This window comes from Rana temporaria, chromosome 3 (genome assembly GCF_905171775.1).
Source record: "Rana temporaria chromosome 3, aRanTem1.1, whole genome shotgun sequence".
Classification (NCBI taxonomy): Eukaryota; Metazoa; Chordata; class Amphibia; order Anura; family Ranidae; genus Rana; species Rana temporaria.
In genome coordinates, this window is record NC_053491.1 from 317,882,221 (window position 1) to 317,896,947 (window position 14,727).

Below are 14,727 nucleotides of genomic sequence, written 5' to 3' on the forward strand. Positions count from 1 at the left end.
GGGATGGCGGCCGCTCGGACATGTACGGTAGGTCTGTACAGACGACCGAACATATCCGACGGACAGGATTCCAGCGGGCATGTTTCTAAACATGTTTAGAAATATTTGCCCGCTCGAAAAAGGCCCGGCGGGCAAATGTACGCTGGAATCCTGTCTGCTCGGCTGTGAAGACGACCGAATATGTCTGCTGAAACTGGTCCGCGGTCGTCTGTACGGGGCCTAATGAATATGAAATTTTTTAATTATCAGAATTATTTGTTTCTGATGACCTTTACAAAATAGTGATAAACCAAAAAGTTTATAACTCCAAAGAAATAAAAGAAAATGTTTTTTGATTTTCTTGTTTTTAGTTTTCAAGCATAACCATTTAACATCTACTGTAAGATAATTACAAAATAGATGGATGGCATATTTAAATGTTTTAATTAAAACAATTCCGTCATAAACATATTTCATTGCATGTGGACTTACTCCAAACCTCTTACTTTAGCCAGCACTTGCATCAACGGTTTTGGTGAAAATTACTTCCTTACTAGAAATTACTTACTAGGTCCAGTTATCAATGCTTTGACCCAAAATGTACTCAATTAAATCGGATGCGAAAGATGGGTGCAATTTGTTTAAAGCCTGGTTGAAAACACTTATAAATAGACACCTTAATGTCAAACATAGATGTATGAATTTGGAGAGCCATTAAATACTGTAAGCCATGAATGATATTTATGTGTACTCCAACATCAAATTCATGTCCTGCTACAGTTCCAACAAGCCTATACAACAATAGGTTGGGAAAACAATTCCAAATTCCATATCCATAAATTCTTAATAAAATATATAACTTAATAGTCACAAAAATTAAATAGTTTTAAAACATCATAAACTTTATACAATAATGTTGAGTAAGCAATATACTGAATTATGTTGCTGATCTAAAGATGATCATGAATAACTTTGTACAAAGTATATTTAGATTACATACATATCAATCGAAGCAAAAAGCCAATGATTTCATAGTGCCATGTTAGCTCATGGTTACAGTTATCATTGTTTGTTCTGTATTTAAATCAATATACAACAGAGTGCCATGCTGAAGTTCAAGAATGAAGATAATTCATGGGATGGGGATGTTCTAGGTCACGTCACTTGCTGGCCTGCTCCTGACCCAGTTTCATTTTTCTTACTAAGCATGGTGTTGAGTTCCTGTACCAGCTTATCTTGCATATTCATGGTAAAAGGAGAGGTCTTCTTCCACGCAGGAACCTTTGATGAGTCTGAGGGGGCTGTTGGCTCAAAAAACAGTGGTAATGTACTTAAATCAAGTGTGCTTTTCCCACCTTGTGTTCTTGTAGTACCTAGCGGAGTTCGGTTGGGCTCCACCTGCCTTTCAAGAGAATTTGATTTTGTGATGCTAGGACCGGCACCTCTGTCTGCCACGACTGTTTTATTGCTTTCACTTGGGAACGTCTTAAAACTTTCCACACATAGATTTCGGTCTAGAGACTGAGTCTTGTTAAAATTCTCCCTGTCAGACCTTTCTGGGGAGATGGACTTAGTTGGAGCAGATAAAGTTGTCTTTATTTGGTCTGCATTAGGGGTTAGTACAGGTTTTTTTGTCCGATCCAGTGGGGGAGGCAGATGGAGTCGTTCTGTTGATAGTATGCAGTCTAGTTCTGCCTGTGGTAGGCTGTGAAAATTTCCTACTTCTTCATACACAGGCTCATGTTCATCATCTTGTTTTTCCTGAAGCTCTTCTAGAGAGTCCTGATGCATCTTCATAGGCTAAAACAATACAAAATGTTATGTCAGAAAGCAACATAAACATTTTTCTATTACCACTAAAGCTTTAAAGCAAACCTCTGCTCTACTCACTCATGCAGGACAAAGCAACAGGTTAGCTTTAATGAAGTGAATGTTCCCGGTACTTTCAGAAGTACATGACTCGTTCCATTTGACAGTGATGGTGCTTGTTGATTGTTCCAGCTCCATCACTTGAGGATAGGGAGAGTTCCCCCTAGCCCAACGTAAACTCTAAGGCCGCGTACACACGATTGGTCAAAACCGATGAAAACTGACTGAAGGACCTTTTCATCGGTCCAAAACGATTGTGTGTGGGCACCATCGGTCAGTTAACCTTCGGTCAAAAAATTTAGAACTTGCTTTAAAATTGAACCGATGGACGCCTAACCGATAGGTCAAAACCGATGGTTAGTATGCAAAAGCATTGGTTAAAAATCCATGCATGCTCAGAATCAAGTCGACACATGCTTGGAAGCATTGAACTTTTTTTTCAGCACGTCGTTGTGTTTTACGTCACCGCGTTCTGACACAATAGTTTTTTTAACCTATGGTGTGTAGGCACATCAGACCATCAGTCAGCTTCATCGGTTAACCGATGACAACGGTCCTTCGGACCGTTCTCATCGGATGGACTGATCGTGTGTACGCGTCCTTACTGGAACAATTCAGAACTTACACAGGGCTCTGTTTCTTTGATCTTGGTGGTTAAATAAAGCTGCGAGGAGTGACATAAGGTATGTGTTTCTAAGGAGAGGGGCATCTGTCACTTTGTTTTACTGGCAAAGGTTCACTTAAAAACCGAGTACACACAGACTTTTTCTCTGTATCCCTGTTCTATTATGCTGAGCTCTTTTCCCTAAAGACTGAATGAAGTTCACTTGGCACAAGGGTCAAATAAACTGTCCTTAGAACACTGCATGGCTGGAAACACCAAGATATTGCAACATGTCCTATTGGCTTTTGGTCAGCACTGTGTATGACAGGTGTGTTTGCTAAATTTTTTTTATTTTTACAGATAAGTTCCCTTAATCCTGTGTTCTATGCAGCTCAGCAGAACAGAACATAGAAAGACAAATAGTAGTTTTTGTTTTCTTATTTTTAAGTACAGTTCATGCAAGAGTAAATTGACAAACATATGGTAAGTAAATGTACCTTACATGCACATGCAAACTGAAGTACACTCATGTTAGTCTAAACACTAAAAATACTCTTTAATACTTTTCATTTATACTCTCTGAATCCTGCTATCCAAAGCTTGTGCCACTGATTGCGCAAAACAGTAGATCACAGCCAATGTCCCTAGCTCTATAAGGTTGACCACCACGTTGCTTTTCAGTTAATATGATTTACATATGGGTACTATTTGTGACAATCTTTCCATTTATGCAATAGTTAACGACTAGATGTGTATTATAAGGGATGAAAATCTGCCACATTGGTAAAAGCAAACTCCCAGAATACTTAATAATAATAGCACTGGAAAGCTTGAGACCTCTGGAGTCATATATGTAAAGGATAATAGGGAGAGGTACACCTCTCAATGAAGGTTTTCAAATGATTTTTCAAGCAAAGGAAAAATACGTGAAGGCCTCCCATTCTGTAATCAAGTGATTAGGGTTGGGGGTGGGTTTGGCCTCCACAAACTTATTCAGAACTTTGTTCATTGATACTGCTGATCCCCCTGAATACAGGATAGTTACATATCTGATTTAACAGTTAGAACTATACAGTATGCATTACAATTGGAAATCTCATTCCAGAAAAAAGTGACAGAATTATCTGCATCGAAAAGGGTTCATAGCAGGGCCACTATAAGCTGTGGGGCCTTAAAGCAAAAACCAATGCCTCCAGGACAGACAGTAATGTAAAGTTCAAAATGTAAGGCCGGGTACACACGGACAAACATGTATGGTGAAAGCGGTCCGTCGGACCGTTTTCACCATACATGTCTGCCAGAGGGCTTCTGTACGATGGTTGTACACACCATCGTACAGAAGTCCGCGCGTAAACAATACGCGGGGCGTGTCCGCGGTGTCGCCGCGTCGATGACGCGGTGTCGCCGCGACAATGACGCGGCGACGTGCGCGGCCCGCCTTTAAAATGCTTCCACGCATGCGTCGAAGTCATTCGACGCATGCGAGGGACGGCGGGCGCCTGGACATGTACGGTAGGTCTGTACTGACGACCGTACATGTCCGAGCGGGCTGAATTCCAGCGGGCTGTTTTAAAACAAGTCCAGGAATATTTGTCTGCTGGGAAAAGGCCCGGCGGGCAAATGTTTGCTGGAATTCGGCCCGCTCGCGCCCACACACGACCAAACATGTCTGCTGAAACTGGCCTGCGGGCCAGTTTCAGCAGACATGTTTGCTCGTGAGTATGGGGCCTTAAGCCTACCTGAACATGAGAGAAGGAGTATAAGCTTTGCTGATTGCAGATCTACTCTGTGGCCCAGATTCAAGAAGCACTTGCGCCCGCACAACCATAGTTGCGCGGCGCAAGTGCTTACTTGCTCCGGTGTAACGAGTGCTCCTGATTCAGGAACCTCGTTACACCGAATGCAGCCTAGGATGTGACAAACATAAGCCTCCTTATGCCTTCACATCCCAGGCTGCATTCTTGCGTTGGCCGCAAGGGGGCGCGGCCTTTGTGATCGGCGTGTAGTATGCAAATTGCATACTACCACCGATTCACAAAAGTTGCGCGGGCCCTGCGTACGCAAGGTACGGAGTTTCCGTACGGCGCCTTTAGCATAAGGTTGCTCCTGCTAATAGCAGGCGCAGCCAATGCTAAAGTATAGCTGCGCCTCCCGCTCGCGACGTTCAAATTTCACGTCGTTTACGTAAGTGAACCGTGAATGGCGCTGGACGCCATTCACGTTCACTTACAAGCAAATGACGTCCTTGCGACGTCATTTGCCGCAATGCACGTCGGGAAAGTTTCCCGACGGAGCATGCGCTGTTCGCTCGGCGCGGGAGCGCGCCTAATTTAAATGATTCCCGCCCCCGGCGGGATCATTTACATTAGGCAGCCGTGCGCCCGGCTGCTTAGCAAATTGCCAGCGCAATTTACGGAGCAACTGCTCCGTGAATCGCGGGCAAAGCGCAATATTTGCGTGGGCGCAGAGAAAAAAATTTGCTCTTTGCCCACGCAAATATTGCGCGATTCCACTTGAATCTGGGCCTATATGTCTGAATGGTGGCTTTCTTGTGGTGGCCTTCTAAGTGAAACAAACTAAGACTGCAAACCTAAAAAAAATGGCTTTAGATATGTTTCTGCCGCCTGAATAAACCATGCAGTTAGAGATGTACTAAGCCATCTTTGTTACATGCTTCATGGCATTCATGTGGTCTTTTATCACTACTGTTGTGACCCCTTTTGGGTTTTCCTATAAAATCTCACAAATATTTGGGAAACTGGAAACTTATTTTGTTACATTAGAAAGATTCTGTTTCATTTACTGAAGTCCGATGACTCCAACCAGCATTACAGAGAAGACCCCAAACAAAGCAAGGCCAGTGAGAGCCAGCAGATATGGGAAGAACTTGTCACTACTTAAATATGATGTTTACATCAAAGTTTAAACCCAATTAAAAGGTTTAATATACATGGAGAACCACACAACAGGTGATTTCTCCATTAGGCAGTAATATGGCACAAGGGTATAAAAGAATGGATAGAAAAGAAACAATGTCTCCAATGAAAAGCAAATCTGTTGATCATTCTCATACCAACACTGGCACAATTCAGAAAATTGTCAAAAAATATACCGGTATGCGTATTTATGGCAAACCTTTGTGACAACGTGAGATGTCCTACTTTGATTAACAGCAAAAAGTGTCTTGTTAGCTGCATACCACTGGTGTTGAGTTGTACAAAGTTAACCAACCTACAAAGTGCATTATGTCCGATTTGCTGATGTATCTTTTGGTTTAGTCTTATTACAGGCAGAAATGGTTACAAAACAAACTAACAGTCACTGTCCCTACCTATGACTGGTCTATACAGTGAGGCGCACTGGAAAGGGTTACAAATGTCAGATGATTACAGAACATTTTTGGCTGTCATGCTACTGTACTCGTCGATGTCTCAAAAACTGACATGCATTGTGCAAAGCATGATGAGTGCACATGCAAGGGTGTATACCACCATATATACTTACAAAGAACATTGACAGAGTTCTTCTTGTATGGAGACGACGCTAAGGAACAGAAATAAGGTTTGAAAGAGAAGCATTGAGGCATAAACATTTCTAAAAAGGTAAAGGGGAGTTCCCTGGGCCTGGTCTCTTTCTTTATACAGGTTTCCTTTTCATTATCTTTGTGATTTTTTCTTTTTTAATTTACAGCATACTCTAATGTCTTTTCATTTATTATTGCTATTACTCCAACTCATAATGGTCATTAACAGTTGTCACAAGCCTGAGCAATTAAAACATAACATACAAGAATAAAAGGAATAAGCAGTGACAAACACATATCTAAAAGAATAGTAACTCCAGACGTATTGGCAACTGAAAATGCATACAAATCGCAGAATTCACATAAAAGCGGAGGTTAGCCCCAGTGACCCTCTTTATCTCCATAGTCATCAAGCTCAATGTACATCTTCAAGAACTTTGCTAAAACAAAAGTGGGGAGGAGCACAGCATTTACACATTAAACTTTATTTTCACTTTGTTTTCACCCTATGGTCTTGCAAAAACACAATTTTTTAGCAAATCAACCCAGTCCTGTATTTTCTGCAATTAAAGAAAACCTTCCTGCTCCCAAATTTTGGTTTTACAAAGAACATTATTTTGCCTTTTGCAGTAAACAGTTTTCTACCATTATTTGTATAAGTTTGATATAAAGCTTCACAAGATAACCACATTCGCCAACTCCCTCCTCACACAGTTAAGTACATTTTTTAAAACTGAGGTTTAAAAACAGACCTCAAAAAAGCTGTGAGGGAAACCAAGCAACCTAAAGTCAATGTTTGACTTTAGTTTTTTTTTATATATATACTAAAAACTATAATAATGAAAGAACCAACAGGAAATGAAAGTTCAGTATCAGGCTCTCATTAGGTATATTTTAAGAAAAAGTATTAAAATGAAAGAACCAACAAAGAACTAAAATTTCAGGAGAGTGCTCTCATTTCATCTTTATAGAAAAGCTGAGGTTAGTTTTATTCTGTTGCCAGTTTCAGGGCTTAAAGTGTAAATTCACTTTTGTACACTTTTTTATTTTTTTTCAGGTCTTTTTACCTACATTTCTACCTGGTAATCCTGCAAATAAATGCTTCCTATTGAAGAGTGACTCCACTCACTCACTCCACTGTATCTATGGGCTGGACAAGCACATGTGCCTTTGTTTATCTTTGTTTACATGAAGAATTGTTAGATTAGCACAGTAGTTTACAAAAGAAAATGTACAAGAAGTGGCAAGGACACTGCATTTCTAGCAAGATCAACTGTGATTTTCTGTACTTGCTAAAAATGCAAAAGTCACTGGACTGGACTTGAGTTTAATATTGGATCCTTCAGTCTTAACTAGATTTGGATGCACTAGTCTGGCAAATGTTGTATAATCCAGTAATTTGGCATCTTGACCACATTTCTGGATCAAGCAGCACAACAAACAAAATGGATGTTGATTACTGCTCACAGACGTAGTTATCTTGTGTCTGACACCATGACTTTATATAGACGAGATCTCAGAAACCAGTATGACCTCAAACTATTTTCTTTAGAATAAATAACATTTATCTGAAAGGCAAAACAGAAGTAAAATATCATACTGAAACTACACTGGGCTCTTGTTTTGTTGCCATCAGAAAACTTCTAAATTTATCTTCTTCGTGTTTTCACAGAACGTGAATAGAATCAGCAATGTCTGATGCTACCGTATTGCTGAATAACTATACCATTCAGACATTTCCCCAAATTATGGGAAAAAGTGTATCAAAAGGCACACCACTGACAGCTGGATTGCAGTAAGTGGTAACACCTTAACTTTGGACCTTCACAGTAAATATCTGCAGTTAAAGACCTACCTGTCATGAAAGAAATATGGTGTCTGCCACTCCTAACCTCTCTTTTTGAAAATGGTAGTTGGTTGGTTGTCATACTGCTGATTTGGTTTTGCACAGAGCATCCTTAGTCCTCCTCTTCTCAGGTCTCCCGGCTCCTCACCCCGCTGAGTGTCCCTGTAGAAAGCCACTTTCTATAGGCACATTCATGTATGCTCAATCCTGCATCTATTGACAGACAGAAGGCTCGGCCCACCCCCCACTCCCTCATCATAGGATTTGATTGACAGGAGCTGGAGCCAATGGCTCCCACTGCTATCAATCTGCCGGTGAGGATGGACAGACCTGGGAGAGCCGCTGCTCTCATGCCCAGTGCTGGATCAAGATTGGCCTCGGGTAAGTATGAGAAGGGCTGGGGGGAGGGCTTTGCAGCAGGTTTTTCATCATAATGCATAGAAAAGGTTAAGACTTTAGAACCCACTTTAGGCATGCTGGCAGTTGCCAGCTCCTTAACAACCAGCAATTCACTGGTCATTAAGGATGCTTGCCAGTGCTCGCTTCTGCACAACCAGCATCTTTTAAAAAAAATTGTCATGTGACCCCCAAAATGACACCAAAAAATGCACCTTTAATGCGTTTTTCATGCATTTTAGGTATGTCTCCACTGACTTATACATTTACAATTGATCCTGTTCCCAAAGGCAGCATCATGGGGAGGCACTGCAAGGCAATTCTCCAACATATCCTTCAGCATTTACTATTTTTTATTCCATACAATGTCCCCCCCCTCCCCACCTCCAGTCAGTGTCTAGTGCCAGCTTTGCATGGGACAGGCTATATACACTTTGAAAATTGAGCTGCTAAAAAACATAAAGGAAAAGTGCTTTAAAGCGGTATTAAAATACAAAACCAAACATTTTATATATTGCAGATTAGCAATTATTAGATGTGGTGGCTACATTCATTTTTATTTTTTATGCTCTATCGCTTCTGTTTTCACCTGGAAATCTGGCCAATAACATACTTCCTGTATTAGTGCCCCCACTTTGGATGAAGGAGCATGGGGGGCACCTTTGGACAGCCGCATTATTAAGCTGGGGAGGAGGGATGTTAGATGTACTAGCAGATTTAGATACACTAACAAACTGAAGCAAAACTCCAGCTCTCACTGCAGGTACACAAGCAGTTACAGCAACAGTTTTTTTCTCTTGGGATAAAAGTTTTACACAAATAAATAAAAGCTGATCATTATAAGCACCCATGTCAGTGGTAAATGGTTTATCTCAACACACTAATTGCTACATTTAGAGGAGAGCTTGTTCTTTTGAAAAACAACAGACTTACTGGCCGGATAACCAGGTGAAAATAAAGGAAAGAGCCTAAAAAAGAAAACAAATGCAGCTATCACATCTAATGATCTAAAGACTTGGTAAGCTGCAATATAATAAATGTTTGATTTTGGGTTTAATACTGCTTTACTCATAATTATGATTTGTGCCATCCCCCCACCTCCTTATCACCTTTTTTGAATGACATATGTATTGAGATCAAGTTGCCAACTAGTATGTGGAAGTTAAATAGTTTGAATGCCACATTTCTATCTTTGGTCCAACTCACACAAATACCTTTACTTTTTCACACAGTCCTTAGGATTAGTGCAAAATTTCATGTATCAAAACTACATGGCTGCAACACTCTACCAGGCATGCATCATTTACCGCAGTCAACAATGGAGCTATTTCACTGAAACTTACCAGTGTCTGATTAGCAGTCACCATGGTAGAGTTGGTGTCATCCCCACGGATCGGTACTAAAGGCATAGTACCAAATTTCTGCTTGGTTACATCAGAGGAGGAATGACGTCTTAAAATCACTGGGCGGAGGTCATCATGCTGCAAAACATTCATTTTGTTTTAAATCATAAATACTACATGGTTAAAAGTAATGTTGCCCCATTAAAAGGAAGTGTGATGTTTGTGTATGAATATTTACTTTTTTCTTGTAAAAGGGAAAGCATGATTTTGTTTTAGGTGTCGTGATTTTTACCTTGAAGTATTAAACTTTTCACATTTATGCTACTATATTTCCATATACAGATGTGTCAGTTCTACCTCTATTGGGAGCATTCTTGACCAACAACCTCAGACACCTAGAGAGTTCAATGTTTTTAGTATGTCAGACCTGACTGGTAGACGAGAATAGAGGAACAATAAAGCTCAAATTCTCTGAAGCACTACCATGAGAAAAAAGCTTGCCTGTAATTTGTTAATATGGCTGCCTGCATGCAAATAATGGAATTTTTGTACTCACCGTAAAATCCTTTTCTCTGTTAATGGACGGACACAGCATTTTATTCTTGACATTAGGGTATTAGCCTTTTATTAGTATTAGGAGAGGACTAGGCAGAAAAGCATGTTAAGTGTTAAACATACATCTAAACTGTACAGTACCGGGGTGAGTGCTGTGTCCGTCCATGAACTCAGAGAAAAGGATTTTACAGTGAGTACAAAAATCCCATTTTCTCTTCCGTTCATGGACAGACACAGCATCTTATTCTTGACATTAGGGACGTCCCCAAACAGTGTCAAAAACATCACCCCAAACAGAGCTCTTCAACCGAGGAGTTGCAACCTTAAACAGCCGCCTGCAAACCCTTGCGGCCGAAGCAGACATCCGCAGATGCATGCTGGTCAACCTAGTAAAACTAAGTGAAAGTGTGAATGGACGACCAGGACGCCACCGTACACACCTGTGAGACCGACGCGTGATGTCGGAAAACCCAGGAGGCACCTATTGCCCTGGGTGAAAGCGCCGTGACGGGAAAAGGAGGCGCCCGCCCTTTAAGGGCATAGCCTGATTACAATCTGTCTGATCCACCGAGACACGGTGGCCGACGAGACCGCCAGGCCTTCCTATGGGCCAGTCACCGACACAAACAGTGAGTCCGACATCCGAAAACAGAGTCGTAGCAGACAGATACACCCGCAGAGCTTGTACCAAGTTCAAGGAAAGCCAGCAACCTCTTGGAATGCAACAGCTGAGAACACAAGGATGAAGCACAATGTCCACATTTTGATAAAAAGGCCGAAACAAACCTCAGGTAGAGACAAAGGCTACGAACGCAGCACCGCCTTATCCTTTAGGAAGAGTAAGTAGGGAGACTTGCAAGACAAGGCCGCCACTCAAAGAGGTAACAACCACCCGAAAGCTACTTACCAAGAGAGTGCCACCAGGGGAATCTCTCAATGTACCTTAAAAACTGTGGTTTCTGAAAACACCCAGGGTACCAGATTCAATCCACAAAGGCAGCAGTGATTGAAATGGAGGGGCCACATGTGGAACCCCATGGACAAAGTACCCACCAGTCAATGAGTCGCCAAGGGTAGCGGAAGAACCCAGCCAAGTCTGACATCCACCCCTCAACGGAGCGAAAAGCAAGTCTTTCAACCACTCCATGCTGTAAAAAACAGCAGGATCCTGGAAGCTGAATAAGTACGTGAACGCCACTCCATCTCCACACCTAGAGATGTAGGCCCTTCAAGTGTGACGATAACTCATCCGAAAGATGACTTCCGTGCCCTCAGCATGGTGGAAGCACCCAAACGACGGGCAACGATCACTTAGCATCCGACTGTCAACAGCCCTGTCGTGAAGACCAGCAACTGCAAGCAGGATGAAATGTATGACCTTGAGATAAAAGGTCCTATCGCATTGGCAGCCGCCAAGGAACATCCGCCACCAGTCGCATTAAGCGGCATACCAGGGACGCCAGAATCAAACTGGGGCAAGTAGAGTACTCGGATCACCTCGGCCACTACTCTGTGAGCAGACGAGAAATATTATTTTCAGGAGGAAGACATACATAGCCGAGACTGTCCCCACAGGACCACAAAACGCGTCTGACGCGTCCTCCCAGGAACCTTTGATCCTGGCCACAACCTCAAAACCTTCTGATTGGATCGAGAAGCCAGGAGATCCCCATCAGGCGATCCCCATCTCCGGTAGATGAGTCAAAACACCTTCGGGTGTAGAGACCATAGTCCATGGCCCAGCAACTGCCGACTCAGGGAGTCCGCCTGCTAGAGTTCTTCGCCCAGACTTTATGCGGGTGATAGAGCCAGCACAGCCTTGCCCTGCTCCCGCAAGACATGAGCGACAGCATGCAGCAGCCGAGTGACCGCCGTGGCATTGTCCAACTGGATCCTGACTGGACGTTCCTGCAGCCTCCGTGACCAAGTGGAGGAGCACCGCCTGAACGCCCAAAGGAGCACCCTGATCGGCAGGTGGGGTTTTTCCTGCGTCCAGCGACCCTGTGTCGTTCAAACAAAAAAAGGCAACGACTTCCCAGACTAGCCGGCTTACCCGGCTTTGACAATCCAGGGACAATGGAGCCGAGTACCATGTCGACAGGATCTCCCTTCTGCAAGACTCGACAGTGGAATTAAACACACAGGACCACCTTGAAGGTGGCTACTGGAAAAAAACAGGACACGCATTTAAAAGCGCAGTGACCACCACCAGCGTGATGCCCCCCGCTGTACCGCAGCCTGAAGAGACTGCAACTTGAAGGAAGAAAAACGTTTGCCTTTGAGGAGTCCAGATCGAACCCAGGTATTCCAGGCATGAAGTCGGCACCAACACCGACTTCTGGGGGTTCAGTACCCAACCAAAAAGAGTCAGACTGGCAAACGCCACATCCACCCTGAATTCTGAGACGGCATCTGCACTCAGACGGAGATCGACTAAAAAGCCCATGATTGCGATCCCTCGCTGCCTCAGCAAGGCCAGGATAGGGGCGATCACAATGAAGAAACTCCCGGTGCCGACACCAGGCCAAAAGGGGAGAGCCACCATTTAGCAGTGCTCATCCCAGACTGCAAACCGCAGAAAACTCTGATGCCTGATGCAATTGGAGGCAGCAATAAAAAGTGTCCTTGATGTCCAAGGAAGGCAGCAAAAAAAAAAAAAATCCCCCGGATGTAGTGCAGTGACCACAAAGTGACAAAACTGCCATCCTGAACCTTTGCCAACACAAAGCTGTTGAGGGTTTTGAGATCCAGGACCGGTCCGACCTCTCCCTTCTCTGGAACTACAAAAAGATTGTAGATTCCTTGAAAAAAACCTGTCCGGCGCCGGGACAGGTACTGTGCTCTGCGCATGAGCAGGTCCTGCACTGCCCCAAACAAGGCAGCCCGGCAAGCCAGAAGGGGATGAAGGTTGGAGGAAAAAAAATATTATTTTTTTTTTTTGGTGGAGAAGAAAATAAAAAATTCCATCTTGTACCCAGAAGAAACCACTTCACAGACCCACTGGTCAGAAGTAGGAGGGTCCACTGAGCTGCAAGCTCACGAGGGTGACCCACCACCCCACAGTCGGGCAGGGAGAAAAAACCTCCAATGTCGCCGCAGATATGCTCACAGGCATGTTTTGCTTGCGAGAAACAGGGATACCATTGTTAGTCCCTTAGCGGGCGCCCTGTTGGCCTGGGAACGCTTACCTGCGGGCCCGGCGGAAGGAAAAAAACATTTGTAAACAGAAAAAAGGAGGGCCCTGGCCTACTGCGTGGCTCCTTATGTTTTGCACAGTGCTCTCACCCCAAACAACATTTTTTTAAAATCCCGGCAGAGCAACTCCACCAGAGCCAACCTGGACGTCTGGTCCGCAGACCAGCATCCCAGTCAAACCACACAGCGTAGCACCACCGCAGATACTGATGGTACTTGACAGCCAGGAATCTGTATCTAAGACCGCATTGCAGACATATGTAATGCCATGCACCACCTGGTCCGCTATCAAGCAGACCGGGGAGGCCATTTGCAATCCAAATCACGGTGCAGCAAATCTTGTCCATTAAGGACACATCAGTGACCCCAGGGTCATGGCCAACAGTGGCCGCCATGCTGACCCCCATACCCTGAACAAGGGCCAGGCCTTGGATACCAGGGGGCCCCATCGGGGGAGATGTGCATTATCAGGAAACATTCCGCAAAGGGACAACGGACAGTCATGTGATTTATTGAAACACTGCAGCCGTTCCCATTTTGAGCATGTAAACTTATCTAATAAGCTTGTAGGGAAACCCTCCCAGCGGTATGGGCCAGATTGTAGGACCCAGAAGGGACTGACACCATAATAGATGCACTCGCCGTAACCCCCATTTTATTGGGGAGCCCGCACGCGGTGATAAGTGCTCCAACGAGCGCCTGCTATCGCTGACCTGGACACGGAAGCAAGCGAGAACGCAGTTCCGCACAGTCCGAAGGTCCTGGGTTGTATCCTCTGACAGGTCAGAGCAGGGGACATTTGCCACAGCAAGGCCCAAGTCTGAATCAGAACTTTACCCCGAAGATGGTGGGGGAAGGGCACATTTTTACCCCCTTGTATCTGCACACACCGCTTCTACCCTGGTAATAAATAGACTCCAGGACCACCGACAAGGCGTCCATACGCACCCCAGGTACAGGGCCGAACTGGGGGGACTATAAGGATCGAGGATCCAGCCTGTCACCCAGTCGGCAGTTGATAGTAGATCTCAGGACCAAAAGTGCAGAAAAAATAAAATGAAAAATCTTAAAAAATCCCCAGGCCACATGGGCCCAAAAGGGCAGAAAAAAACTAAGGCTGCATGATGCAGGGAGAGGGGTTGTACCTAGAGGGACCGGTACTGTACAGTTTAGATGTATGTTTAACACTTACCATGCTTTTCTGCCTAGTCCTCTCCTAATAGAAGGCTAATACCCTAATGTCAAGAATAAGATGCTGTGTCCGTCCATGAACGGAAGAGAAATACACTATATTGCCAAAAGTATTGGGACGTCTGCCTTTACATGCACATGAACTTTAATGGCATCCAAGTCTAAATCCTTGTACACACGATGGGATTTTTCGACGGGAATGGTGTGATGGCAGGGTTTTAACAGT

The 14,727-nt window shown here is 43.9% G+C and overlaps 1 protein-coding gene across 4 annotated transcripts in view; it reads right to left on the reverse strand.

The window, feature by feature from the left end:
* Nucleotides 1-406: 406 nt before the first annotated feature.
* Nucleotides 407-14,727, reverse strand: part of ARAP3 (ArfGAP with RhoGAP domain, ankyrin repeat and PH domain 3) — a 259,199-nt gene continuing 244,878 nt past the window's right edge. For 3 of the 4 annotated variants that reach the window (XM_040344956.1, XM_040344954.1, XM_040344955.1), the window contains exons 32-34: nt 9,561-9,698; nt 5,957-5,995; nt 407-1,779 (exon numbers count right to left, since the gene is read on the reverse strand). In XM_040344956.1, the coding sequence (XP_040200890.1) occupies nt 1,135-1,779; nt 5,957-5,995; nt 9,561-9,698 (822 nt within the window). In that variant the 3' untranslated portion in view covers nt 407-1,134. The remainder of the gene's footprint in view (nt 1,780-5,956; nt 5,996-9,560; nt 9,699-14,727) is intronic. The other variant, XM_040344957.1, reaches the window with a different exon arrangement.